Source organism: Panulirus ornatus, chromosome 15, assembly GCF_036320965.1.
Source record: "Panulirus ornatus isolate Po-2019 chromosome 15, ASM3632096v1, whole genome shotgun sequence".
Lineage (NCBI taxonomy): Eukaryota > Metazoa > Arthropoda > Malacostraca > Decapoda > Palinuridae > Panulirus > Panulirus ornatus.
The window spans coordinates 18691373-18717569 of NC_092238.1; the positions used below are offsets into that span (position 1 = coordinate 18691373).

Consider the following 26197-nt stretch of genomic DNA (forward strand, 5'->3'; position numbering starts at 1 on the left):
TTTAAAAGAGAGATATACATAAGTATGCATATGTAAGTAAGAGAGACGGCCAGAGAGCGTTATTGGATTACGTGTTAATTGATAGGTGTGTTAAAGAGAGACTTTTGAATGTTAATGTGCTGAAAGGAACAACTGGGGGATGTCTGACCATTATCTTGTGGAGGTGAAGGTGAAGATATGTAGAGGTTTTCAGAAAAGAAGAGAGAATGTTGGGGTGAAAAGAGTGGTGAGGGTAAGGAAGCTTGGAAAGGAGACTTGTGTGAGGAAGTACCAGGAGAGACTGAGTACAGAATGGAAAAAGGTGAGAGCAAATGACATAAGGGGAGTGGAGGAGGAGTGGGATGTACTTAGGGAAGCAGTGATGGCTTCCACAAAAGATGCTTGTGGCATGAGAAAGGTGGGAGGTGGGCAGATTAGAAAGGGTAATGAGTGGTGGGATAAAGAAGCAAGATTATTAGTGAAAGAAAAGAGAGAGACATTTGGATGATTTTTGCAGGGAAATAGTGCAAATGACTATGAGATCTATAAAACAAAGAGGTCAAGAGAAAGGTGCAAGAGGTGAAAAAGAGGGCAATGAGAGTTGGGGTGAGAGTATTTATTTATTCATTTTCCTTTATCGCTGTCTCCCGCGTTAGCGAGGTAGCGCAAGGAAAACAGACAAAAGAATGGCCCAACCCACCCACATACACATGTATATAGCTTCATGTCCACACACGCAAATATACATACCTATACATCTCAACGTATACATATATATATACACACAGACATATACATATATACACATGTACATAATTCATACTGTTTGCCTTTATTCATTCCAATCACCACCCCGCCACACATGAAATAACAACCCCCTCTCCCCTCATGTGCGCGAGGCAGCGCTAGGAAAAGACAACAAAGGCCACATTCGCTCACACTCAGTCTCTAGCTGTCATGTAATAATGCACCAAAACCACAGCTCTCTTTCCACATCCAGGCCCCACAGAACTTTCCATGGTTTACCCCAGACGCTTCACATGCCCTGGTTCAATCCATCGACAGCACATCAACCCCGGTATACCACATCATTCCGATTCACTCTATTCCTTTCACGCCTTTCACCCTCCTGCATGTTCAGGCCCTGATCACTCAAAATCTTTTTCACTCCATCTTTCCACCTCCAATTTGGTCTCCCACTTCTCCTCATTCTCTCCACCTCTGACACATATATCCTTTTGGTCAATCTTTCCTCACTCATTCTGTCTATGTGACCAAACCATTTCAAAACACCCTCTTCTGCTCTCTCAACCACACTCTTTTTGTTACCACACATCTCTCTTACCCTATCATTACTTACTCAATCAAACCACCTCACACCACATATTGTCCTCAAATATCTCATTTCCACCACATCCACCCTCCTCCGCACAACTCTATCCATAGCCCATGCCTCGCAACCATATAACATTGTTGGAACCACTATTTCTTCAAACATACCCATTTTTGCTTTCCGAGATAATGTTCTCAACTTCCACACATTCTTCAACACTCCCAGAACTTTCGCCCCCTCTCCCACCCTATGATTCACTTCTGCTTCCATGGTTCCATCCGCTGCCAAATCCACTCCCAGATATCTAAAACACTTCACTTCCAGTTTTTCTCCATTCAAACTTACCTCCCAATTGTCTTGTCCCTCAACCCTACTGTACCTAATAACCTTGCTCTTATTCACATTTACTCTCATCTTTCTTCTTTTACACTCTTTATCAAGCTCAGTCACCAGCTTCTGCAGTTTCCCACATGAATCAGCCACCAGTGCTGTATCATCAGGGAACAACAACTTCCTCACTTCCCAAGCTCTCTCATCCACAACAGACTGCATACTTGCCCCTCTTTCCAAACTCTTGCATTCACCTCCTTAACAACCCAATCCATAAACAAATTAAACAACCATGGAGACATCACACACCCTTGCCGCAAACCTACATTCACTGAGAACCAATCACTTTTCTCTCTTCCCACACTTACACATGCCTTCCTCAATAAAGACTTTTCACTGCTTCTAACAGCTTGCCTCCCACACCGTATATTCTTAATACCTTCCACAGAGCATCTCTATCAACTGTATCATATGCCTTCTCCAGATCCATAAATGTTACATACAAATCCATTTGCTTTTCTAAGCATTTCTCACATACATTCTTCAAAGCAAACACCTGATCCACACATCCTCTACCACTTCTGAAACCACACTGCTCTTCCCCAGTCTGATGCTCTGTACATGCCTTCACCCTCTCAGTCAATATTTTTTATTATTTTTATGATTTTGCTTTGTCGCTGTCTCCCGCGTTAGCGAGGTAGCGCAAGGAAACAGACGAAAGTATGGCCCAACCCACCCACATACACATGTACATACATACACGTCCACACACACAAATATACATACCTATACATCTCAATATGCACATATATATATACACACAGACATATACATATATACACATGTACATAATTCATACTGTCTGCCTTTATTTATTCTCATCGCCACCTCGCCACACATGGAATAACAACCCCCTCCCCCCTCATGTGTGCGAGATAGCGCTAGGAAAGGACAACAAAGGCCCCATTCATTCACACTCAGTCTCTAGCTGTCATGTAATAATGCACCAAAACCACAGCTCCCTTTCCACATCCAAGCCCCACAAAACTTTCCATGTTTTACCCCAGACGCTTCACATGCCCTGGTTCAATCCATTGACAGCACGTTGACCCCGGTATACCACATCGTTCCAATTCACTCTGTTCCTTGCACGCCTTTCACCCTCCTGCATGTTCAGGCCCCGATCACTCAAAATCTTTTTCACTCCATCTTTCCACCTCCAATTTCGTCTCCCACTTCTCCTCGTTACCTCCACCTCTGACACATATGTCCTCTTGGTCAATCTTTCCTCACTCATTTTCTCCATGTGACCAAACCATTTCAAAACACCCTCTTCTGCTCTCTCAACCACACTCTTTTTGTTTCCACACATCTCTCTTACCCTTACATTACTTACTCGATTAAACTACCTCCCCCACATATTGTCCTCAAACATCTCAATTCCAGCACATCCACCCTCCTCCGCACAACTCTATCCATAGCCCATGCCTTGCAACCATACAACATTGTTGGAACCACTATTCCTTCAAACATACCCATTTTTGCTTTCCGAGATAATGTTCTCGACTTCCAAACATTCTTCAAGGCTCCCAGAATTTTCGCCCCCTCCCCCACCCTTATGATTCACTTCCGCTTCCATAGTTCCATCCGCTGCCAAATCCACTCCCAGATATCTAAAACACTGTACTTCCTCCAGTTTTTCTCCATTCAAACTTACCTCCCGATTGACTTGACCCTCAACCCTACTGTACCTAATAACCTTGCTCTTATTCACATTTACTCTTAACTTTCTTCTTTTACACACTTTATCAAGCTCAGTCACCAGCTTCTGCAGTTTCCCACATGAATCAGCCACCAGTGCTGTATCATCAGGGAACAACAACTTCCTCACTTCCCAAGCTCTCTCATCCACAACAGACTGCATACTTGCCCCTCTTTCCAAAACTCTTGCATTCACCTCCTTAACAACCCAATCCATAAACGAATTAAACAACCATGGAGACATCACACACCCTTGCCGCAAACCTACATTCACTAAGAACCAATCACTTTTCTCTCTTCCCACACTTACACATGCCTTACATCCTCAATAACGACTTTTCACCTCTTCTAACAGCTTGCCTCCCACACCTGCATATTCTTAATACCTTCCACAGAGCATCTCTATCGACTGTATCATATGCCTTCTCCAGATCCATAAATGTTACATACAAATCCATTTGCTTTTCTTAAGCATTTCTCACATAAATTCTTCAAAGCAAACACCTGATCCACACATCCTCTACCACTTCTGAGACCACACTGCTCTTCCCCAATCTGATGCTCTGTACATGCCTTCACCCTCTCAGTCAATATTTTTTATTATTTTTATTATTTTGCTTTGTCGCTGTCTCCCGCGTCAGCGAGGTAGCGCAAGGAAACAGACGAAAGAATGGCCCAACCCATCCACATACACATGTACATACATACACGTCCACACACACAAATATACATACCTATACATCTCAATATGCACATATATATATATACACACAGACATATACATATATACACATGTACATAATTCATACTGTCTGCCTTTATTCATTCCCATTGCCACCTCGCCACACATGGAATAACAACCCCCTCCCCCCTCATGTGTGCGAGGTAGCGCTGGGAAAAGACAACAAAGGCCCCATTCGTTCACACTCAGTCTCTAGCTGTCATGTAATAATGCACCGAAACCACAGCTCCCTTTCCTCATCCAAGCCCCACAGAACTTTCCATGGTTTACCCCAGACGCTTCACATGCCCTGGTTCAATCCATTGACAGCACGTTGACCCCGGTATACCACATCGTTCCAATTCACTCTATTCCTTGCACACCTTTCACCCTCTGCATGTTCAGGCCCCTATCACTCAAAATCTTTTTCACTCCATCTTTCCACCTCCAATTTCGTCTCCCACTTCTCCTCGTTCCCTCCACCTCTGACACATATATCCTCTTGGTCAATCTTTCCTCACTCATTTTCTCCATGTGACCAAACCATTTCAAAACACCCTCTTCTGCTCTCTCAACCACACTCTTTTTGTTTCCACACATCTCTCTTACCCTTACATTACTTACTCGATTAAACCACCTCCCACCACATATTGTCCTCAAACATCTCACTTCCAGCACATCCACCCTCCTCCGCACAACTCTATCCATAGCCCACACCTTGCAACCATACAACATTGTTGGAACCACTATTCCTTCAAACATACCCATTTTTGCTTTCCGAGATAATGTTCTCGAATTCCAAACATTCTTCATGGCTCCCAGAATTTTCGCCCCCTCCACCACCCTATGATTCACTTCCGCTTCCATGGTTCCATCCGCTGCCAAATCCACTCCCAGATATCTAAAACACTTTACTTCTCCAGTTTTTCTCCATTCAAACTTACCTCCCAATTGACTTGACCCTCAACCCTACTGTACCTAATAACCTTGCTCTTATTCACATTTACTCTTAACTTTCTTTTTTCACACACTTTACCAAACTCAGTCACCAGCTTCTGCAGTTTCTCACATGAATCAGCCACCAGTGCTGTATCATCAGCGAACAACAACTTCCTCACTTCCCAAGCTCTCTCATCCACAACAGACTGCATACTTGCCCCTCTTTCCAAAACTCTTGCATTCACCTCCCTAACAACCCATCCATAAACAAATTAAACAACCATGGAGACATTACACACCCCTGCAGCAAACCTACATTCACTGAGAACCAATCATTTTCCTCTCTTCCTACACTTACACATGCCTTACATCCTTGATAATAACTTTTCACTGCTTCTAACAACTTCCTTCCCACACCATATATTCTTAATACCTTCCACAGAGCATCTCTATCATCTGTATCATATGCCTTTTTCAGATCCATAAATGCTACATACAAATCCGTTTGCTTTTCTAAGTATTTCTCACATACATTCTTCAAAGCAAACACCTGATCCACACATCCTCTACCACTTCTGAAACCACACTGCTCTTCCCCAATCTGATGCTCTGTACATGCCTTTACCCTCTCAATTAATATCTTCCCATATGATTTCCCAGGAATACTCAACAAACTTATACCTCTGTAATTTGAGCACTCACCTTTATCCCCTTTGCCTTTGTACAGTGGCACTATGCAAGCATTCCGCCAATCCTCAGGAACCTCACCATGCGTCATACATACATTAAATAACCTTACCAACCAGTCAACAGTACAGTAACCCCCTTTTTTAATAAATTTCACTGATATACCATCCAAACCCGCTGCCTTGCCGGCTTTCATCTTCCGCAAAGCTTTCATTACCTCTTCTATGTTTACCAAATCATTCTCCCTAACCCTCTCACTTTGCACATCACCTCGACCAAAACACCCTATATCTGCCACTCTATCATCAAACACATTCAGCAAACTTTCAAAATACTCACTCCATCTCCTCGCATCACCACTGCTTGCTATCACCTCCCCATTAGCCCCCTTCACTGAATCCCATTTGATTCCCTTGTCTTAAGCATTTTATTTACCTCCTTCCAAAACATCTTTTTATTCTCCCTAAAATTTAATGATACTCTCTCACCCCAACTCTCATTTGCCCTCTTTTTCACCTCTTGCACCTTTCTCTTCACCTCCTGCCTCTTTCTTTTATACATATCCCAATCATTTGCATTATTTCCTGCAAAAATCATCCAAATACCTCTCTCTTCTCTTTCACTAGGAATCTTACTTCCTCTTCCCACCACTCACTACCCTTTCTAATCTGCCCACCTCCCACGCTTCTCATGCCATAAGCATCTTTTGCGCAAGCCATCACTGCTTCCCTAAATACAACTAATTCCTCCCCCACTCCCCTTACCTCCTTTGCTCTCACCTTTTTCCATTCTGTTCTCAGTCTCTCCTGGTACTTCCTCACACAAGTCTCCTTCCCAAGCTCACTTACTCTCACCACTCTCTTCACCCCAACACTCTCTCTTCTTTTCTGAAAACCTCTACAAATCTTCACCTTCGCCTCCACAAGATAATGATCAGACATCCCTCCAGTTGCACATCTCAGCACATTGACATCCAAAAGTCTCTCTTTCGCGTGCCTATCAATTAACACGTAATCCAATAACGCTCTCTGTCCATCTCTCCCACTTACATACGTATACTTATGTATATCTCTCTTTTTAAACCAGGTATTCCCTATCACCAGACCTTTTTCAGCACATAAGTATTCAAGCTCTTCACCATTTCCATTTACAATACTGAACACCGCATGTACACCAATTATTCCCTCAACTGCCACATTGCTCACCTTTCTATTCAAATCACCCATCACTATAACCCGGTCTCATACATCAAAACTACTAACACACTCACTCAGCTGCTCCTAAAAAGACTAGCCTCTCATGATCTTTCTTCTCATGCCCAGGTGCACATGCACCAGTAATCACCCATCTCTCTCCATCCACTTTCAGTTTTACCGATATCAATCTAGAGTTTACTTTCTTACACTCTATCACATCCTCCCACCACTCCTGTTTCAGGAGTAGTGATACTCCTTCACTTGCTCTTGTCCTCTCATTAACCTCTTACCTTACTCCCAAGACATTTCCAAACCACTCTTCCCCTTTGCCCTTGAGTTTCGTTTCACTCAGAGCCAAAACATCCAGGTTCCTTTCCTCAAACATACTACCTATCTCTCCTTTTTTCTCATCTTGGTTACATCGACACACATTTAGACTCCCCAATCTGAGCCTTCGAGGAGGATGAGCACTGCCTGCGTGACTCCTTCTTTTGTTTCCCCTTTTAGAAAATTAAAATACAAAGAGGGGAGGGTTTCCAGACCCCCGCTCCCGTCCCCTTTAGTCGCCTTTTACGAAATGTGAGGAATGCATGGGATGTATTCTTTCTCCCCTATCCCCAGGTGAGAGAGTATCATTAAATTTTAGGGTAAATGAAAATATGTTTTGGGAGGAGGTAAATAAAGTGCGCAAGGCAAGAGAACAAATGGGAACGTCGGTGAAGGGGGCTAATGGGGAGGTAATAACAAGTAGTAGTGAAGTGAGAGGTAGATGGAGTGAGTATTTTGAAGGTTTGTTGAATGTGTGTGATGATAGAGTGGCAGATATAGGGTATTTTGGTTGAGGTGGTGTGCAAAGTGAGAGGGGTCAGGGAAAATGATTTGGTAAAGAGAGAAGAGGTAGTGAAAGCGTTGTGGAAGATGAAAGTTGGCAAGGCAGCGGGTTTGGATGGTATTGCTGTGGAATTTATTAAAAATGGGGGTGACTGTGTTTTTGACTGGTTAGGGAGGTTTTCAATGTATGTATGGTTCATGGTGAAGTGTCTGAGGGTTGGCGGAATGCATATATAGTGCCATTGTACAAAGGCAAAGGGGATAAAGATGAGTGTTCAACCTACAGAGGTATAAGTTCGTTGAGTATTCCTGGGAAATTATATGGAAGGGTATTGACTGAGAGGGTAAAGGCATGTGCAGAGCACCAGATTGGGGATGAGCAGTGCGGTTTCATAAGTGGTTGAGGATGTGTGGATCAGGTGTTTACTTTGAAAAATGTATGTGAATAATACTTAGAAAAGCAGTTGTGGCTTTTATGGATCTGGAGAAGGCATATGATAGAGTTGATAGGGATGTTCTGTGGAAGGTATTAAGAGTATATGGTGTGGGAGGTAAGTTGCTAGAAGCAGTAAAAACTTTTTTTTTAACAATGTAAGGCATGTGTACGAGTAGGAAGAGAGGATAGTGAGTGGTTCCTAGTGAATGTGGTTTGCAGCAGGGGTGTGTGATGTCTCCATGGTTTTAATTTGTTTATGGATGGGGTTGTTAGGGAGGTGAATGCAAGAGTTTTGGAGAGAGGGGCAAGTATGCAGTCTGTTGTGGATGAGAGGGCTTGGGAGGTAAGTCAGTTGTTGTTTGCTGATGATACAGCACTGGTGGCTGATTTGGGTGAGAAACTGCAGAAGCTGGTGACTGAGTTTGGTAAAGTGTGTGAAAGAAGAAAGCTAAGAGTAATTGTGAATGAGAGAAAGGTTATTAAGTACAGTAGGGTTGAGGGACAAGTCAACTGGGAGGTAAGTTTGATTGGAAAAAACTGGAGGAAGTGAAGTGTTCTAGATATCTGGGAGTGGATTTGGCAGCGGATGGAACCATGGAAGCAGAAGTGAGTCACAGATTGGAGGAGGGGTCAAAGGTTCTGGGAGCATTGAAGAATGTGTGGAAGGTGAGAACACTATCTTGGAGAGCAAAAATGGGTATGTTTGAAGGAATAGTGGTTCCAACAATGTTATATGGTTGTGAGGCATGGGCAATAGATAGGGCTGTGTGGAGGAAGGTGGATGTGTTGGAAATGAGACGTTTGGGGACAGTATGTGGTGTGAGGTGGTTTGATTGAGTAAGTAATGTAAGGGTAAGAGAGATATGTGGTAATAAAAAGCAAATAGGTGTTTTTCATGAATGTACTGGAAAAGTTGAGGTCTAGACAAACTTTTGGTCTGTCAAGGCTTTATTATGGCGGATGACCAACTACCTACCCTCATGTATCCAAGATATGGCTGTACTTTGTGTAATGAAGACAATTGAGAAACATCATAAGCCAATATTCCCAGTTTCATGATAAGAGAAGTGGACCAGGCAGTATGATATAGTGGTTAAATTGATGAAAACTACTATTGACATTTGTGTAAATAAATTATACATTTCCCTTTTCCATAGCCAGAGGTTGAACCATAATGTGACATTCATTTTTTTTAATTTCATTTCAAGATATAAGTTTCAGTTTTCTAAATTTTTTCTTACATTTTTCATATGTGTATATATATATATATATATATATATATATATATATATATATATATATATATATATATATATATATATGTGTGTGTATATGTGTGTATGTGTGTATATGTGTGTATATGTGTGTGTATGTATATATATATATTATCCCTGGGGATAGGGGTGAAAGAATACTTCCCACGCATTCCTCACGTGTCGTAGAAGGCGACTAGAGGGGACGGGAGCGGGGGGCCAGAAATCCTCCCCTCCTTGTATTTTTTAACTTTCTAAAAAATGGGAAACAGAAGGAGTCATGTGGGGAGTGCTCATCCTCCTCGTAGACTCAGGTTGGGGTGTCTAAATGTGTGTGGATGTAACCAAGATGTGAAAAAAGGAGAGATAGGTAGTATGTTTGAGGAAAGGAACCTGGATGTTTTGGCTCTGAGTGAAACGAAGCTCAAGGGTAAGGGGGAAGAGTGGTCTGGGAATGTCTTGGGAGTAAAGTCAGGGGTTAATGAGAGGACAAGAGCAAGGGAAGGAGTAGCAGTACTCCTGAAACAGGAGTTGTGGGAGTATGTGATAGAATGTAAGAAAGTAAATTCTCGATTAATATGGGTAAAAGTGAAAGTTGGTGGAGAGAGATGGGGGATTATTGGTGCATATGCACCTGGGCATGAGAAGAAAGATCATGAGAGGCAAGTGTTTTGGGAGCAGCTGAATGAGTGTGTTAGTGGTTTTGATGCACGCGACCGGATTATAGTGATGGGTGATTTGAATGCAAAGGTGAGTAATGTGGCAGTTGAGGGAATAATTAGTATACATGGGGAGTTCAGTGTTGTAAATGGAAATGGTGAAGAGCTTGTAGATTTATGTGCTGAAAAAGGACTGGTGATTAGGAATACCTGGTTTAAAAAGCGAGATATACATAAGTATACGTATGTAAGTAGGAGAGATGGCCAGAGAGCGTTATTGGATTACGTGTTAATTGACAGGCATGCGAAAGAGACTTTTGCATGTAAATGTGCTGAGAGGTGCAACTGGAGGGGTGTCTGATCATTACCTTGTGGAGGCTAAGGTGAAGATTTGTATGGGTTTTCAGAAAAGAAGAGTGAATGTTGGGGTGAAGAGGGTGGTGAGAGTAAGTGAGCTTGGGAAGGAGACTTGTGTGAGGAAGTACTAGGAGAGACTGAGTACAGAATGGAAAAAGGTGAGAACAGTGGAAGTAAGGGGAGTGGGGGAGGAATGGGATGTATTTAGGGTATCAGTGATGGATTGCGCAAAAGATGCTTGTGACATGAGAAGCGTGGGAGGTGGGTTGATTAGAAAGGGTAGTGAGTGGTGGGATGAAGAAGTAAGATTATTAGTGAAAGAGAAGAGGGAGGCATTTGGACGATTTTTGCAGGGAAAAAATGCAATTGAGTGGGAGATGTATAAAAGAAAGAGACAGGAGGTCAAGAGAAAGGTGCAAGAGGTGAAAAAGAGGGCAAATGAGAGTTGGGGTGAGAGAGTATCATTAAATTTTAGGGAGAATGAAAAGATGTTCTGGAAGGAGGTAAATAAAGTGCGTAAGACAAGGGAACAAATGGGAACTTCAGTGAAGGGCGCTAATGGGGAGGTGAAAACAAGTAGTGGTGATGTGAGAAGGAGATGGCATGAGTATTTTTAAGGTTTGTTTAATGTGTTTGGTGATAGAGTGGCAGATATAGGGTGTCTTGGTCGAGGTGGTGTGCAAAGTGAGAGGGTTGGGGAAAATGATTTGGTAAACAGAGAAGAGGTAGTAAAAGCTTTGTAGAAGATGAAAGCTGGCAAGGCAGCAGGTTTGGATGGTATTGCAGTGGAATGTATTAAAAAAGGGGGTGACTGTATTGTTGACTGGTTGGTAAGGTTATTTAATGTATGTATGACTCATGGTGAGGTGCCTGAGGATTGGCGGAATGCGTGCATAGTGCCATTGTACAAAGGCAAAGGGGATAAGAGTGAGTGCTCAAATTACAGAGGTATAAGTTTGTTGAGTATTCCTGGTAAATTATATGGGAGGGTATTGATTGAGAGGGTGAAGGCATGTACAGAGCATCAGATTGGGGAAGAGCAGTGTGGTTTCAGAAGTGGTAGAGGATGTGTGGATCAGGTGTTTGCTTTGAAGAATGTATGTGAGAAATACTTAGAAAAGCAAATAGATTTGTATGTAGCATTTATGGATCTGGAGAAGGCATATGATAGAGTTGATAGAGATGCTGTGTGGAAGGTATTAAGAATATATGGTGTGGGTGGCAAGTTGTTAGAAGCAGTGAAAAGTTTTTATCGAGGATGTAAGGCATGTGTACGTGTAGGAAGAGAGGAAAGTGATTGGTTCTCAGTGAAGGTAGGTTTGCGGAAGGGGTGTTTGATGTCTCCATGGTTGTTTAATTTGTTTATGGATGGGGTTGTTAGGGAGGTGAATGCAAGAGTTTTGGAAAGAGGGGCAAAAATGAAGTCCGTTGTGGATGAGAGAGCTTGGGAAGTGAGTCAGTTGTTGTTCGCTGATGATACAGCGCTGGTGGCTGATTCATGTGAGAAACTGCAGAAGCTGGTGACTGAGTTTGGTAAAGTGTGTGAAAGAAGAAAGTTAAGAGTAAATGTGAATAAGAGCAAGGTTATTAGGTACAGTAGGGTTGAAGGTCAAGTCAATTGGGAGCTAAGTTTGAATGGAGAAAAACTGGAGGAAGTAAAGTGTTTTAGATATCTGGGAGTGGATCTGGCAGCGGATGGAAGCTTGGAAGCGGAAGTGAATCATAGGGTGGGGGAGGGGGCGAAAATCCTGGGAACCTTGAAGAATGTTTGGAAGTCGAGAACATTATCTCGGAAAGCAAAAATGGGTATGTTTGAAGGAATAGTGGTTCCAACGATGTTGTATGTTTGCGAGGCGTGGGCTATGGATAGAGTTGTGCGGAGGAGGGTGGATGTGCTGGAAATGAGATGTTTGAGGACAATGTGTGGTGTGAGGTGGTTTGATCGAGTAAGTAATGTAAGGGTAAGAGAGATGTGTGGAAATATAAAGAGTGTGGTTGAGAGAGCAGAAGAGGGTGTATTGAAATGGTTTGGTCACATGGAGAGAATGAGTGAGGAAAGATTGACCAAGAGGATATATGTGTTGGAGGTGGAGGGAACGAGGAGAAGTGGGAGACCAAATTGGAGGTGGAAAGATGGAGTGAAAGATTTTGAGTGATCGGGGCCTGAACATGCAGGAGGGTGAAAGGCGGGCAAGGAATAGAATGAATTGGATCGTTGTGGTATACTGGGGTTGACATGCTGTCAGTGGATTGAATCAGGGCATGTGAAGTGTCTGGGGTAAACCATGGAAAGCTGTGTGGGGCCTGGATGTAGAAAGGGAGCTGGGGTTTCGGGCATTATTGCATGACAGCTAGAGGCTGAGTGTGAACGAATGAGGCCTTTGTTGTCTTTTCCTAGCGCTACCCCGCACACATGATGGGGGAGGGGGATGGTATTCCATGTGTGGCGAGGTGGCGACGGGAACTGAATAAAGGCAGACAGTGTGAATTGTGTGCATGGGTATATATGTATGTGTCTGTGTGTGTATATATGTGTGTACATTGAGATGTATAGGTATGTATATTTGCGTGTGTGGACGTGTGTGTATATACATGTGTATGGGGGTGGGTTGGGCCATTTCTTTCGTCTGTTTCCTTGCGCTACCTCGCAAACACAGGAGACAGCGACAAAGCAAAATAAAAAAGATGAATAATAAAAAGAGTGTGGTTGAGAGAGCAGGAGAGGTTGTATTGAAATGGTTTAGTCACACAGAGAGAATGAGTGAGGAAAGATTGACAAAGAGGATATATGTGTCAGAGGTGGAGGGAATAAGGAGAAGTGGGAGACCAAATTGGAGGTGGAAGGATAGAGTGAAAAGGATTTTTAGTGATCAGGGCCTGAACATACAGGAGGGTGAAAGGCGTGCAAGGGATAGAGTGTATTGCAATGATGTGGTATACCAGGGTCGATGTGCTGTCACTGGATTGAACTAGGGCATGTGAAGTGTCTGGGGTAAACCATGGAAAGTTTTGTGGAGACTGGATATGGAAAGGGAGCTTTGGTTTCGGTGCTTTACACATGACAGCTAGAGACTGAATGTGAACGAATGTGGCGTTTGATGTTGTTTCCTGGTGCTACCTCGCGCGCACGCGGGGGGAGGAGGTTGTCTTTTCATGTGTGGTGGGGTGGCGGCAGGAATGGATGAAGGCAGCATGTATGAATAGGTACATATGTATATATATGTCTGTGTATGTATATGTATGGATACGTTGAAATGTACAGGTATGTATATGGACGTTTATGTATATACATGTGTATGTGGGTGGGTTGGGACATTCTTTCGTCTGTTTCCTTGCGTTACCTCGCTAACACGGGAGACAGCCTCAAAGTATAATAAAATGAATAAATATTGTGCTCATTAACTTGTATATATTCTAATAAGTTTAGAAATTACACTTGATTTGTCTTGTGATGTTCTTCTTAAGAATGCAATGCATTTGTCTTGTGCAAGAAGGTAATAAGTACCTCGACCCCACAGGAAGTAGGGGCGAGGCAGCCAAGGAGGATGAGGATGGATTTGCTAAGGAGAAAATAGTTGTGCCAACAGTGTTGCCTTTAGTGCCAAAGGTGGAGGTTACCCATTTGTCATTAACCCAAGCAGCAATGGTTGTGATTGTTGCCATGAAGAAGGAAAAAGGTATGTTACAAATTTTATGCAGTCATTCAGATTCAGAAGTGAACATTTAGTATGTCATTTTTTTTCTGAAAGCATCACTTTAGTTATGTTTGTAACTTGTGCCATTTAAAATAAATGGAAATAAACTGTATAAAGTCTCTTTCCATATGAAACAGGAGTTGAGCTGTGAGTGCTCAGCCTCCTCAGAGGCTCAGATTAGGGTGTTTGAATGTGCTTGGATGTAACCAAGATGAGAAGATAGGAGAAATAGATAGTATGTTTGAGGAAAGAAACCTGGATGTTGTGCCTCTGATTGAAATGAAGCTCAGGGGTAAAGGTGAAGAGTGATTTGGAAATGTCATGGGAGTAAAGGCAGGGATTGGTGAGAGGAAAAGAGCCAAGGAAGGAGTAGCATAACTCCAGAAGCAGGAATTCTGGGAGTGTGCGATAGAGTGTAAGAATGTAAATTCTAGATTGATGTGGGTAAAGCTGAAAGTGGATGGCAAGAGATGGGTGATTGTTGTTGCTTATGCACCTGGCTATGAGAAGAAAGATCATGAGAGGCTAATGTTTTGAAAGCAGTTGAGTGAGTGTCAGCAGTTTTGGTGCATGAGGCCTGGTATTAGTGATGGGTGATTGAAATGTGAAGGTGAATAATGTGGCAGTTAAGGGTATAATTGGTTTGCATGTGTTATTCAGTGTTATGAATGGAAATGGTGAAAAGCTTGTGGAATTGTGAGCTGAAAAAAGACTGGTGATTGGGAGTACCTAGTGTAAAGAGAGAGATATATACAAATGTGAGTATGTGAGTAGGAGAGATGGTCAGTGTGTCTTATTAGATTACATATTAATTGATAGGCCTTGGAAAGAGAGACTTTTGGATGCAAATATGCTGAGAGGGGCAGTCAGTGAGGTGCAGGATCACTATCTTGTGGAGGTGTGGGTGAACATTTGTATTTTCAAAAAAAAAAAAAAAAGAGGAATGCTGGGAGAAGAGAATGGTGAAAGTAAGTGAGCTTGGAAAGCAGACTTGTGTGAAGAAATACCAGGAGAGAATGAGTGTAGAATGGCAAAAGGTGAGAGCAAATGAAGTGAGGGGAGTAGGTGAGGAATGGGAGGTATGTAGGGAAGCAGTGATGGCATGTGCAAGAGGTGCATGTGGCATGCAAAAAGTGGGAGGTGGGCAGATTAAAAAGTAGTGAGTGGTGGGATGAAGAAGTAAAGATGCTAGTGAAAGAGAAAATATAGGCATTTGGGTGGTACAAGGGAGGAGTGGAAATGATTAGATGTATAAGAGATAGCGGCAGGTCAAGAAGAAAGAGCAGGGGTTGAAAAATAGGACAATTGAGAGTTGGATTGAGAGAGTATCATAAATGTTAGGAAGAAGAAAAGATGTTTTGGAAGAAGGTAAGTAATGTATGCAAGACAAGAGAACAAATGGTGATATCGATGAAGGGAGAAAAAAGGAAAGTGATAACAGATAGTAGTGGAGTAAAGAGATGGAGTGAGTATTTTGAAGAATTGTGAGATGTGTTTTATGATAGAGTTGCAGATGTAGGTTGTTTTGGTTGGGATGGTGTGTGAAGCAAGAGAGTCAGGGACTGTGGTTTGATGAAAAGAAAGGAGGTGGTGAAAACCTTAGAAGGGATTTGATGAAAAGAAAGGAGGTGGTGAAAACCTTACAGAAGATAAAATCTGGCATAGTGGGAGGACTGAATGGCAATGCAGTTGAACGTATTAAGAAAGGGGATGACTGTGTTGTTGATTGTTTGGTGAGGATATTCATTGTATGTATGAATCATGGTGAAGTGGTTGAGGATTGGAGGAATGTATGTATAGTGCCATAGTATAAAGGCAAAGGGAATAAAGTGAGTGTTCCAACTACAGACGCATAATATTGTTGAGTATAACTGCAAAATTGTACGGGAGGGTATTGATTGAGAGGGTGAAGGCATGTACGGAGCATCAGATTGGGGAGGTGCAGTGTAGTATCAGAATTGGTAGAGGATGTGTGGATCAGTTGTTTGCTTTGAAGAATGTGTGCGAGCAACACTCAGAAAGATAGATGGATTTGTATATAGCATTTATGGATCTGGAGAAGGCATATGACAGGGTGGATAGAGATGCTTTGTGGAAGGTGTGTAAGAATATATGGTGTGGGAGGTAAGCTGCTAGAAGTGAGAAGTTTTTATCAAGAATGTAAGGCAAGTGTACAATTAGGAAGAGAGGAGAGTGATTGGTTCCCAGTAAAGATCAGTCTGCAGGAAGGGTATGTGATGTCCCCATGGTTGTTTTAATTTGTTTATGGATGGGGTGGTAAGGGAGGTAAATACAAGAGTCTTAGAGAGCGGAGCAAGTGTGCAATCTGTCGAGGATAAGAGGGCGTGGGAAGCGAGTCAGTTGTTGTTCACCAATGATACAGTGCTGGTGGCTGATTTGGGTGGTAAGCTGCGGAAGTGGTGACTTGAAAGGCTGCATTTGGAAGTGTGTGAAAGGAAAAAGTTGAGAGCATATGTGAATAAAAGCAAGGTTATTAAGGTTTAGCAAAGTTGAGGAACAAGTTAGTTGGGATGTAAGTTTGAAAGGAGAAAAATTTAAGGAAGAGAATTATTTTAGATATCTGGGAGTGAGTCATAGGGTGGGGAAGGGGGCAAAACTTCTGGAAGCAGTGAAGAATGTGTGGAAAAAGAGGTTGTCTTGGAGAGCAAAAATGGGTGTGTGTTTGAAGGATTAGTAGTTCCAACAATGTTATCTGCTTGTGAGGCATGGGCTATAGATGGGGTTGTACAGAGGAGGTTGGATGTATGGGAAATGAAATATTTAAGGATAGTATGTGGTGTGAGATGGTTTGATCGATTAGTAATGGAAGGGTAAGAGAAATGTGTGGAAATATAAAGAGTGTGAATGAGAGAGCAGAAGAGGGTGTGTTAAGATTATTTGGACATATGGAGAGAATGAGTGAGGAAAGGTTGACAAAAGAGGATATATGTGTCATTGATGGAGGGAACAAGGAGAAGTGGGAGACCAAATTGGAGGTGGAAGGATGGAGTGAAAAAGATTTTGAGAAATTGGGGCCTGAACATGTAGGAGGGTGAAAGCGTGCATGGAATAGAATGAATTGCAATGATGTTGTTTACTAGGGTCAACATGCCGTCAGTGGATTGAACCAGGCCATGTGAAATGTCTGAGGGAAACCATGGAAAGGTCTGTGTGGATGGGATATTATAGTTTCAGTGTTTTACACATGACAGCCAAATAATGGATGTGAGTGGATGTGGCATTTCTTCATATGTTTCCTGGCTGTATCTTGTTGATGCAAGGGTTGGTGATGCTGTTTCCTGTGGGGTGGGGTGATGATGGGAATGGATGAAGGCGAACAAGTATGAATATGTACATGTGTATATATGTATATGTATGTATTTATGACTGTATGTATGTATATATGCATTTGTTATGTATATGTATGTATATCCCTGGGGGTAGGGGAGAATGAATATTTCCCATGCATTCCTCACATGTCGTAGAAGGCGACTAAAGGGGACGGGAGCGGGGGCTAGAAACCCTCCTCTCTTTGTATGTTAACTTTCTAAAAGGGGAAACAGAAGAAGGAGTCATGTGAAGAGTGCTTATCCTCCTCGAAGGCTCAGATTGGGGTGTCTAAATGTGTGTGGATGTAACCAAGATGAGAAAGAAGGAGAGAGGTAGTATGTCTGAGGAAAGGAACCTGGATGTTTTGGCTCTGAGTGAAACGAAGCTCAAGGGTAAAGGGGAAGAGTGGTTTGGGAATGGGAGTAAAGTCAGGGGTTGGTGAGAGGACAAGAGTAAAGGAAGGAGTAGCACCACTCCTGAAATAGGAGTGGTGGGAGTGTGTGATAGAGTGTAAGATAGTAAACTCTAGATTCATATGGGTAAAACTGAAAGTGGATGGAGAGAGATGGGTGATTATTGGTGCATATGCACCTGGGCATGAGAAGAAAGATCATGAGAGGCAAGTGTTTTGGGAGCAGCTGAGTGAGTGTGTTCGTAGTTTTGATGCACGAGATCCGGGTTATAGTGATGGGTGATTTGAATGCAAAGGTGAGTAATGTGGCAGTTGAGGGAATAATTGGTGTGCATGGGGTGTTCAGTGTTGTAAATGGAAATGGTGAAGAGCTTGTAGATTTATGTGCTGAAAATGGACTGGTAATTGGGAATACCTAGTTTAAAAAGAGAGATATACATAAGTGTTTTAGATATCTGGGATTGGATCTGGCAGTGGATGGAACCATGGAAGCGGAAGTGAAGCATAGGGTGGGGGAGGGGGCGAAAATCCTGGGAGCCTTGAAGAATGTTTGGAAATCGAGAACATTATCTCGGAAAGCAAAAATTGGTATGTTTGAAGGAATAGTGGTTCCAACAATGTTGTATGGTTGCAAGGCATGGTCTATGGATAGAGTTGTGCGCAGGAGGGTGGATGTGCTGGAAATGAGATGTTTGAGGACAATGTGTGGTGTGAGGTGGTTTGATCGAGTCAGTAATGTAAGGGTAAGAGAGATGTGTGGAAATAAAGAGAGCTTGGTTGAGAGAGCAGAAGAGGGTGTTTTGAAATGGTTTGGGCACATGGAGAAAATGAGTGAGGAAAGATTGACCAAGAGGATATATGTGTCAGAGGTGGAGGGAACGAGGAGAAGTGGGAGACCAAATTGGAGGTGGAAAGATGGAGTGAAAAAGATTTTGAGTGATCATGGCCTGAACATGCAGGAGGGTGAAAGGAGGGCAAGGAATAGAGTGAATTGGATCGATGTGGTATACTGGGGTTGATGTGCTGTCAATGGATTGAATCAGGGCATGTGAAGCGTCTGGGGTAAACCATGGAAAGTTCTGTTGGGCCTGGATGTGGAAAGGGAGCTATGGTTTCGGGCATTATTACATGACAGCTAGAGAGTGAGTGTGAACGAATGGGGCCTTTGTTGTCTTTTTTTAGCGCTACCTCGCACACATGAGGGGGGAGGGGATGTTATTCCATGTGTGGCGAGGTGGCGATGGGAATGAATAAAGGCAAACAGTATGAATTATGTACATGTGTATATATGTATATGTCTGTGTGTGTATATATATGTGTACATTGAGATGTATGGGTATGTATGCGTCTGTGAACGTGTATGTATATACATGTGTATGGGGGTGGGTTGGGCCATTTCTTTCATATGTTTCCTTGCGCTACCTCGCAAACGCGGGAGACAGCGACAAAGCAAAATAAATTAATGAATATACATATGTAAGTAGGAGAGATGGCCAGAGAGTGTTATTGGATTACGTGTTAATTGATAGACATGCGAAAGAAAGTCTTTTGGATGTTAATGTGCTGAGAGGTGTAACTGGAGGGATGTCTGATCATTATCTTGTGGAGGCAAAGGTGAAAATTTGTCGAGGTTTTCAGAAAAAAATGAGAGAATGTTGGGGTGAAGAGAGTGGTGAGAGTAAGTGAGCTTGTGAAGGAGACTTGTGTGAGGAAGTACCAGGAGAGACTGAGAACAGAATGGAAAAAGGTCAGAGCAAAGGATGTAAGGTGAGTCGGGGAGGAATGGGACGTATTTAGGGAAGCAGTGATGGCTTGCGCAAAAGATTCTTGTGGCATGAGAAGCGTGGGAGGTGGGCAGATTAGAAAGGGTAGTGAGTGGTGGGATGAAGAAGTAAGATTGTTAGTGAAAGAGAAGCGAGAGGCATTTGGATGAGTTTTGCAGGGAAATGGTGCAAATGACTGGGAAAGAGTCAGAAGGTCAAGAGAAAGGTGCAAGAGGTGAAAAAGAGGGCAAATGAGATTTGGGGTGAGAGAGTATGATTAAATTTTAGGGAGAATAAAAAGATGTTTTGGAAGAAGGTAAAGAAAGTGCATAAGACAAGAGAACAAATGGGCACATCGGTGAAGGGGGCTGATGGGGAGGTGATAACAAGTAGTGGTGATGTGAGAAGGAGATGGAGTAAGTATTTTGAAGGTTTGTTGAATGTGTTAAATGATAAAGTGGCAAATATAGGGTGTTTTGATTGAGGTGGTGTGCAAATTGAGAAGGTTAGGGAGAATGACTTGGTAAGCAGAGAACAGGTAGTAAAAGCTTTGCGGAAGATGAAAGCTGGCAAGGCAGCGGGTTTGGATGGTATTGTAGTGGAATTTATGAAAAAAGGCGGTAACTGTGTTGTTGGCTGGTCAGTAAGGAAATTCAGTGTATGTATGACTCATGGTGAGGTGCCTGAGGATTGGTGGAATGCATGCATAGTGCCATTGTACAAAGGCAAAGGGGATAAAGGTGAATGCTCAAATTACAGAGGTATAAGTTTGTTGAGTATTCCTGGTAAATTATATGGGAGGGTATTGATTGAGAGGGTGAAGGTATGTACAGAGCATCAGATTGGGGAAGAGCAGTGTGGTTTCAGAAGTGGTAGAGGATGTTTAGATCAGGTGTTTGCTTTGAAGAAGGTATGTGAGAAATACTTAGAAAAGCAAATGGATTTGTATGTAGCATTTATGGATCTGGAGAAGGCATATGATGGAGTCGATAGAGATACTGTGTGGAAGATATTGAGTGTATATGGTGTGGGAGGCAAGTTGTTAGAAGCAGTGAAAAATTTTATCAAGGATGTAAGGTATGTGTACGAGTAGGAAGAGAGGAAAGTTGCTGATTCTCAGTGAATGTTGGTTTGCGGCAGGGGTGCGTGATGTCTCCATGGTTGTTTAATTTGTTTATGGATGGGGTTAGGGAGGTGAATGCAAGAGCTTTGGAGAGAGGGGCAAGTATGCAGTCTGTTGTGGATGAGAGAGCTTGGGAAGTGAGTCAGTTGTTGTTCGCTGATGATATGGCGCTGCTGGCTGATTCGGGTGAGAAACTGCAGAAGCTGGTGACTGTGTTTGGTAAAGTGTGTGAAAGAAGAAAGCTGAGAGTAAATGTGAGTAAGTGCAAGGATACTAGGTACAGTAGGGTTTAGGGACAAGTGAATTGGGAGGTGAGTTTGAATGGAGAAAAACTGGAGGAAGTGAAGTGTTTTAGATATCTGGGAGTAGATTTGGCAGTGGATAGAACCATGGAAGTGGAAATGAATCATAGGATGGGGGAGGGGGTGAAAGTTCTGGGAGCCTTGAAAAATGTATGGAAGGTGAGGTCATTATCTTGGAAAGTAAAAATGGGTATGTTTGAAGGAATAGTGGTTCCAACAATGTTATATGGTTGCGAGGCATGGGCTATAGATAATAGAGTTGTGCAGAGGATGGTGGATGTGTTGGAAATGAGATGTTTGAGGACAGTATGTGGTGTGAGGTGATTTGATCGAGTGAGTAATGAAAGGGTAAGAGAGATGTGTGGTAATAAAAAGAGTGTGGGTGAGAGTGCAGAAGAGGGTGTTTTGAAATGGTTTGGTCACATGGAGAGAATGAGTGAGGAAAGATTGACAAAGAGGATGTGTGTGTCAGATTTGGAGGGAATGAGGAGAAGGGGGAGACCAAATTGGAGGTGGAAGAATGGAGTGAAAATGAAAAAGATTTTGAGCGATCGGGGCCTGAACATGCAGGAGGGTGAAAGGCGTGCAAGGATTAGAGTGAATTGGAACGATGTGGTATACTGGTGTCGACGCCCTGTCAGTGGATTGAACCAAGGCATGTGAAGCGTCTTGGGTAAATCATGGAAAGTTTTGTGGGGCCTAGATGTGGAAAGGTAGCTGTGGTTTTGGTGCATTATATATGACAGCTAGAGAGTGAGTGTGAACGAATGTGGCCTTTTTTGTCTTTTCCTAGCACTACCTCGCACGCATGTGGGAGGAGGAGGTTGTCATTCCACGTGTGGCTGGGTGGCGACAGGAATGAATAAAGGCAGCAAGTATGAATTATGTACATGTGTATATATGTATATGTCTATGTATGTATATATATATGTCTACGTTAAAATGTATAGGTATGTATATGTGCATGTATGGATGTGTATGTATATACATGTGTGTGTGTGTGGGTTGGGCCATTCTTTCATCTGTTTCCTTGTGCTACCTCACTAACGTGGGAGACAGCAACACAGTATAATGAATAAATAGATAAATAAATAAGTGTACATGAGAAGAGTGGCATGAGAAGAGTGGGAGGTGGGTTGATTAGAAAGGGTAGTGAGTGGTGGGATGAAGAAGTAAGAGTATTAGTGAAAGAGAAGAGAGAGGCATTTGGACGATTTTTGCAGGGAAAAAATGAAATTGAGTGGGAGACGTATAAAAGAAAGAGACAGGAGGTCAAGAGAAAGGTGCAAGAGGTGAAAAAGAGGGCAAATGAGAGTTGGAGTGAGAGAGTATCATTAAATTTTAGGGAGAATAAAAAGATGTTCTGGAAGGAGGTAAATAAAGTGCGTAAGACAAGGGAGCAAATGGGAACTTCAGTGAAGGGCGCAAATGGGGAGGTGATAACAAGTAGTGGTGATGTGAGAAGGAGATGGAGTGAGTATTTTGAAGGTTTGTTGAATGTGTTTGATGGTAGAGTGGGAGATATAGGGTGTTTTGGTCGAGGTGGTGTGCAAAGTGCGAGGGTTAGGGAAAATGAGTTGGTAAACAGAGAAGAGGTAATAAAAGCTTTGCGGAAGATGAAAGCCGGCAAGGCAGCAGGTTTGGATGGTATTGCAGTGGAATTTATTAAAAAAGGGGGTGACTGTATTGTTGACTGGTTGGTAAGGTTATTTAATGTATGTATGACTCATGGTGAGGTGCCTGAGGATTGGCAGAATGCGTGCATAGTGCCATTGTACAAAGGCAAAGGGGATAAGAGTGAGTGCTCAAATTACAGAGGTATAAGTTTGTTGAGTATTCCTGGCAAATTATATGGGAGGGTATTGATTGAGAGGGTGAAGGCATGTACAGAGCATCAGATTGGGGAAGAGCAGTGTGGTTTCAGAAGTGGTAGAGGATGTGTGGATCATGTGTTTGCTTTGAAGAATGTATGTGAGAAATACTTAGAAAAGCAAATGGATTTGTATGTAGCATTTATGGATCTGGAGAAGGCATATGATAGAGTTGATAGAGATGCTCTGTGGAAGGTATTAAGAATATATGGTGTGGGAGGCAAGTTGTTAGAAGCAGTGAAAAGTTTTTATCGAGGATGTTAGGCATGTGTACGTGTAGGAAGAGAGGAAAGTGATTGGTTCTCATTGAATGTAGGTTTGCGGCAGGGGTGTGTGATGTCTCCATGGTTGTTTAATTTGTTTATGGATGGGGTTGTTAGGGAGGTGAATGCAAGAGTTTTGGAAAGAGGGGCAAGTATGAAGTCTGTTGGGGATGAGAGAGCTTGAGAAGTGAGTCAGTTGTTGTTCGCTGATGATACAGCGCTGGTGGCTGATTCATGTGAGAAACTGCAGAAGCTGGTGACTGAGTTTGGTAAAGTGTGTGAAAGAAGAAAGTTAAGCATAAATGTGAATAAGAGCAAGGTTATTAGGTACAGTAGGGTTGAGGGTCAATTCAATTGGGAGGTGAGTTTGAATGGAGAAAAACTGGAGGAAGTGAAGTGTTTTAGATATCTGGGAGTGGATCTGGCAGCGGATGGAACCATGGAAGTGGAAGTGGATCATAGGGTGGGGGAGGGGGCGAAAATTCTGGGAGCCTTGAAGAATGTGTGGAAGTCGAGAACATTATCTCGGAAAGCAAAAATGGGTATGTTTGAAGGAATAGTGGTTCCAACAATGTTGTATGGTTGCGAGGCGTGGACTATGGATAGAGTTGTGCGCAGGAGGATGGATGTGCTGGAAATGAGATGTTTGAGGACAATGTGTGGTGTGAGGTGGTTTGATCGAGTAAGTAACGTAAGGGTAAGAGAGATGTGTGGAAATAAAAAGAGCGTGGTTGAGAGAGCAGAAGAGGGTGTTTTGAAATGGTTTGGTCACATGGAGAGAATGAGTGAGGAAAGATTGACCAAGAGGATATATGTGTCGGAGGTGGAGGGAACGAGGAGAAGAGGGAGACCAAATTGGAGGTGGAAAGATGGAGTGAAAAAGATTTTGTGTGATCGGGGCCTGAACATGCAGGAGGGTTAAAGGAGGGCAAAGAATAGAGTGAATTGGAGCGATGTGGTATACCGGGGTTGACGTGCTGTCAGTGGATTGAATCAAGGCATGTGTATGGGGGTGGGTTGGGCCATTTCTTTCGTCTGTTTCCTTGCGCTACCTCGCAAACGCGGGAGACAGCGACAAAGCAAAAAAAAAAAAAAAAAAAAAAAGTATGTGTATGTGAGTGGATGGATCTTTCTTCATCTGTTTCCTGGCACTACCTAGCTAACATGTGAAATGGTGCTCAGGTATAATGATAAAAGCTATGTGCCTACATGTGTATGTATGTGTATGGATGGGTCTTTCTTCATCTGTTTCCTGGCACTACCTCTAGCATGGGAAACAGTGATCAAGTATATTTATTTATTTTTCTTTGTCAGTCTCCCACATTAGCAAGGTAGTGCAAGGAAACAGACGAAAAAATGGCCCAACCCACCCACATACACATGTATATACATACATGTCCACACATGCAAATATACATACCTATGCATCTCAACGTAAACATATATATACACACACAGACATATACATATATGCACATGTACATAATTCATACTATCTGCCCTTATTCATTCCCATTGCCACCCTGCCACACATGACATAACAACCCCCTCCCCCCACATGTGTGCAAGGTAGCACTAGGAAAAGACAACAAAGGCCACATTCGTTCACACTCGGTCTCTAGCTGTCATGTATAATGAATTGAAACCACAGCTCCCTTTCCACATCCAGGCCCCACAGAACTTTCCATGGTTTACCCCAGATGCTTCACACGCCCTGGTTCAATCCATTGACAGCACGTCGACCCCGGTATACCACATCATTCCAATTCACTCTATTCCTTGCACACCTTTCACCCTCCTGCATGTTCAGGCCCCGATCACTCGAAATCTTTTTCACTCCATCTTTCCACCTCCAATTTGGTCTCCCACTTCTCCTCGTTCCCTCCACCTCTGACACATATATCCTTTTGGTCAATCTTTCCTCACTCATTCTCTCCATGTGACCAAACCATTTCAAAACACCCTGTTCTGCTCTCTCAACCACACTCTTTTTATTACCATACATCTCTCTTACCCTATTTATTACTTACTCGATCAAACCATCTCACACCACATATTGTCCTCAGATATCTCATTTCCAACACATCCACCCTCCTCCACACAACTCTATCTATAGCCCATGCCTCGCAACCATATAACATTGTTGGAACCACTATTCCTTCAAACATACCCATTTTTGCTTTTCGAGATAATATTATCGACTTCCAGACAGTCTTCAACGCTCAAGTATAATGAATAAATAGATAAAAATAAATAATAAATAAATAATGAATAGATAAATGAATAAATATCAAGTATAATGAATGAATAGATATTCAATCAGAGCAGTCACTTGGGTGTTGGCTGTGAAAAGTACCCCTCAGATGAATTGCTAGCTAATCAATAGGGGACTTCCTGAGACCACCCTCAAGAAATTTATATATGTATATTACATCATTCCATTTCATTCTACCCATTAACTACCTCTCTTTCACCCAAAAGCTCAGGCTATGATACCCCAAAGCCATCTACATTGCATCTTTCATCTCCTCAGTGTCCTCCTTCCTCTTCCTCCCTTCATGCATCAGTCTTAACTTATTCTTTCCCTGTGCTTGAACCAATTCATCACACACTTTTTATTTCTCAAATAGACTGTGCTTACAGCAATACTACTCTTCTTTCTGATGCTGTTATTCTTTACACTGTCATTTGATACTGCATATCTGCATATTAGGCATTATGTGCAGTAAGGAAGAGCCAGCCAAATTTAAGTTTTGAGAAAATGCATGTTAAGGTTTTGAATAGTTAACTAGCCATGACATCATTTAGCAGTCCAGCAGATTGCTCTCTGAAAAGACTTCCTCCTTGGCAGTTATAGTGTCATCAATATTCTATTTTAGTACAATGTGGTCTACTAGAAATATTAAAAGTACAAGCAGGACCCACAAAGGAGGGGCGACAAGCTGCTTGATCTTAC

At 42.6% G+C, this 26197-nt stretch overlaps 1 protein-coding gene across 1 annotated transcript in view; it reads left to right on the top strand.

The window, feature by feature from the left end:
* Positions 1–26197, top strand: part of LOC139753738 (tuberin-like) — a 466749-nt gene that overhangs the window by 213091 nt on the left and 227461 nt on the right. Inside the window, exon 12 of the mRNA XM_071670535.1 lies at positions 14001–14159. Coding sequence (XP_071526636.1) covers positions 14001–14159 — 159 coding nt within the window. The remainder of the gene's footprint in view (positions 1–14000; positions 14160–26197) is intronic.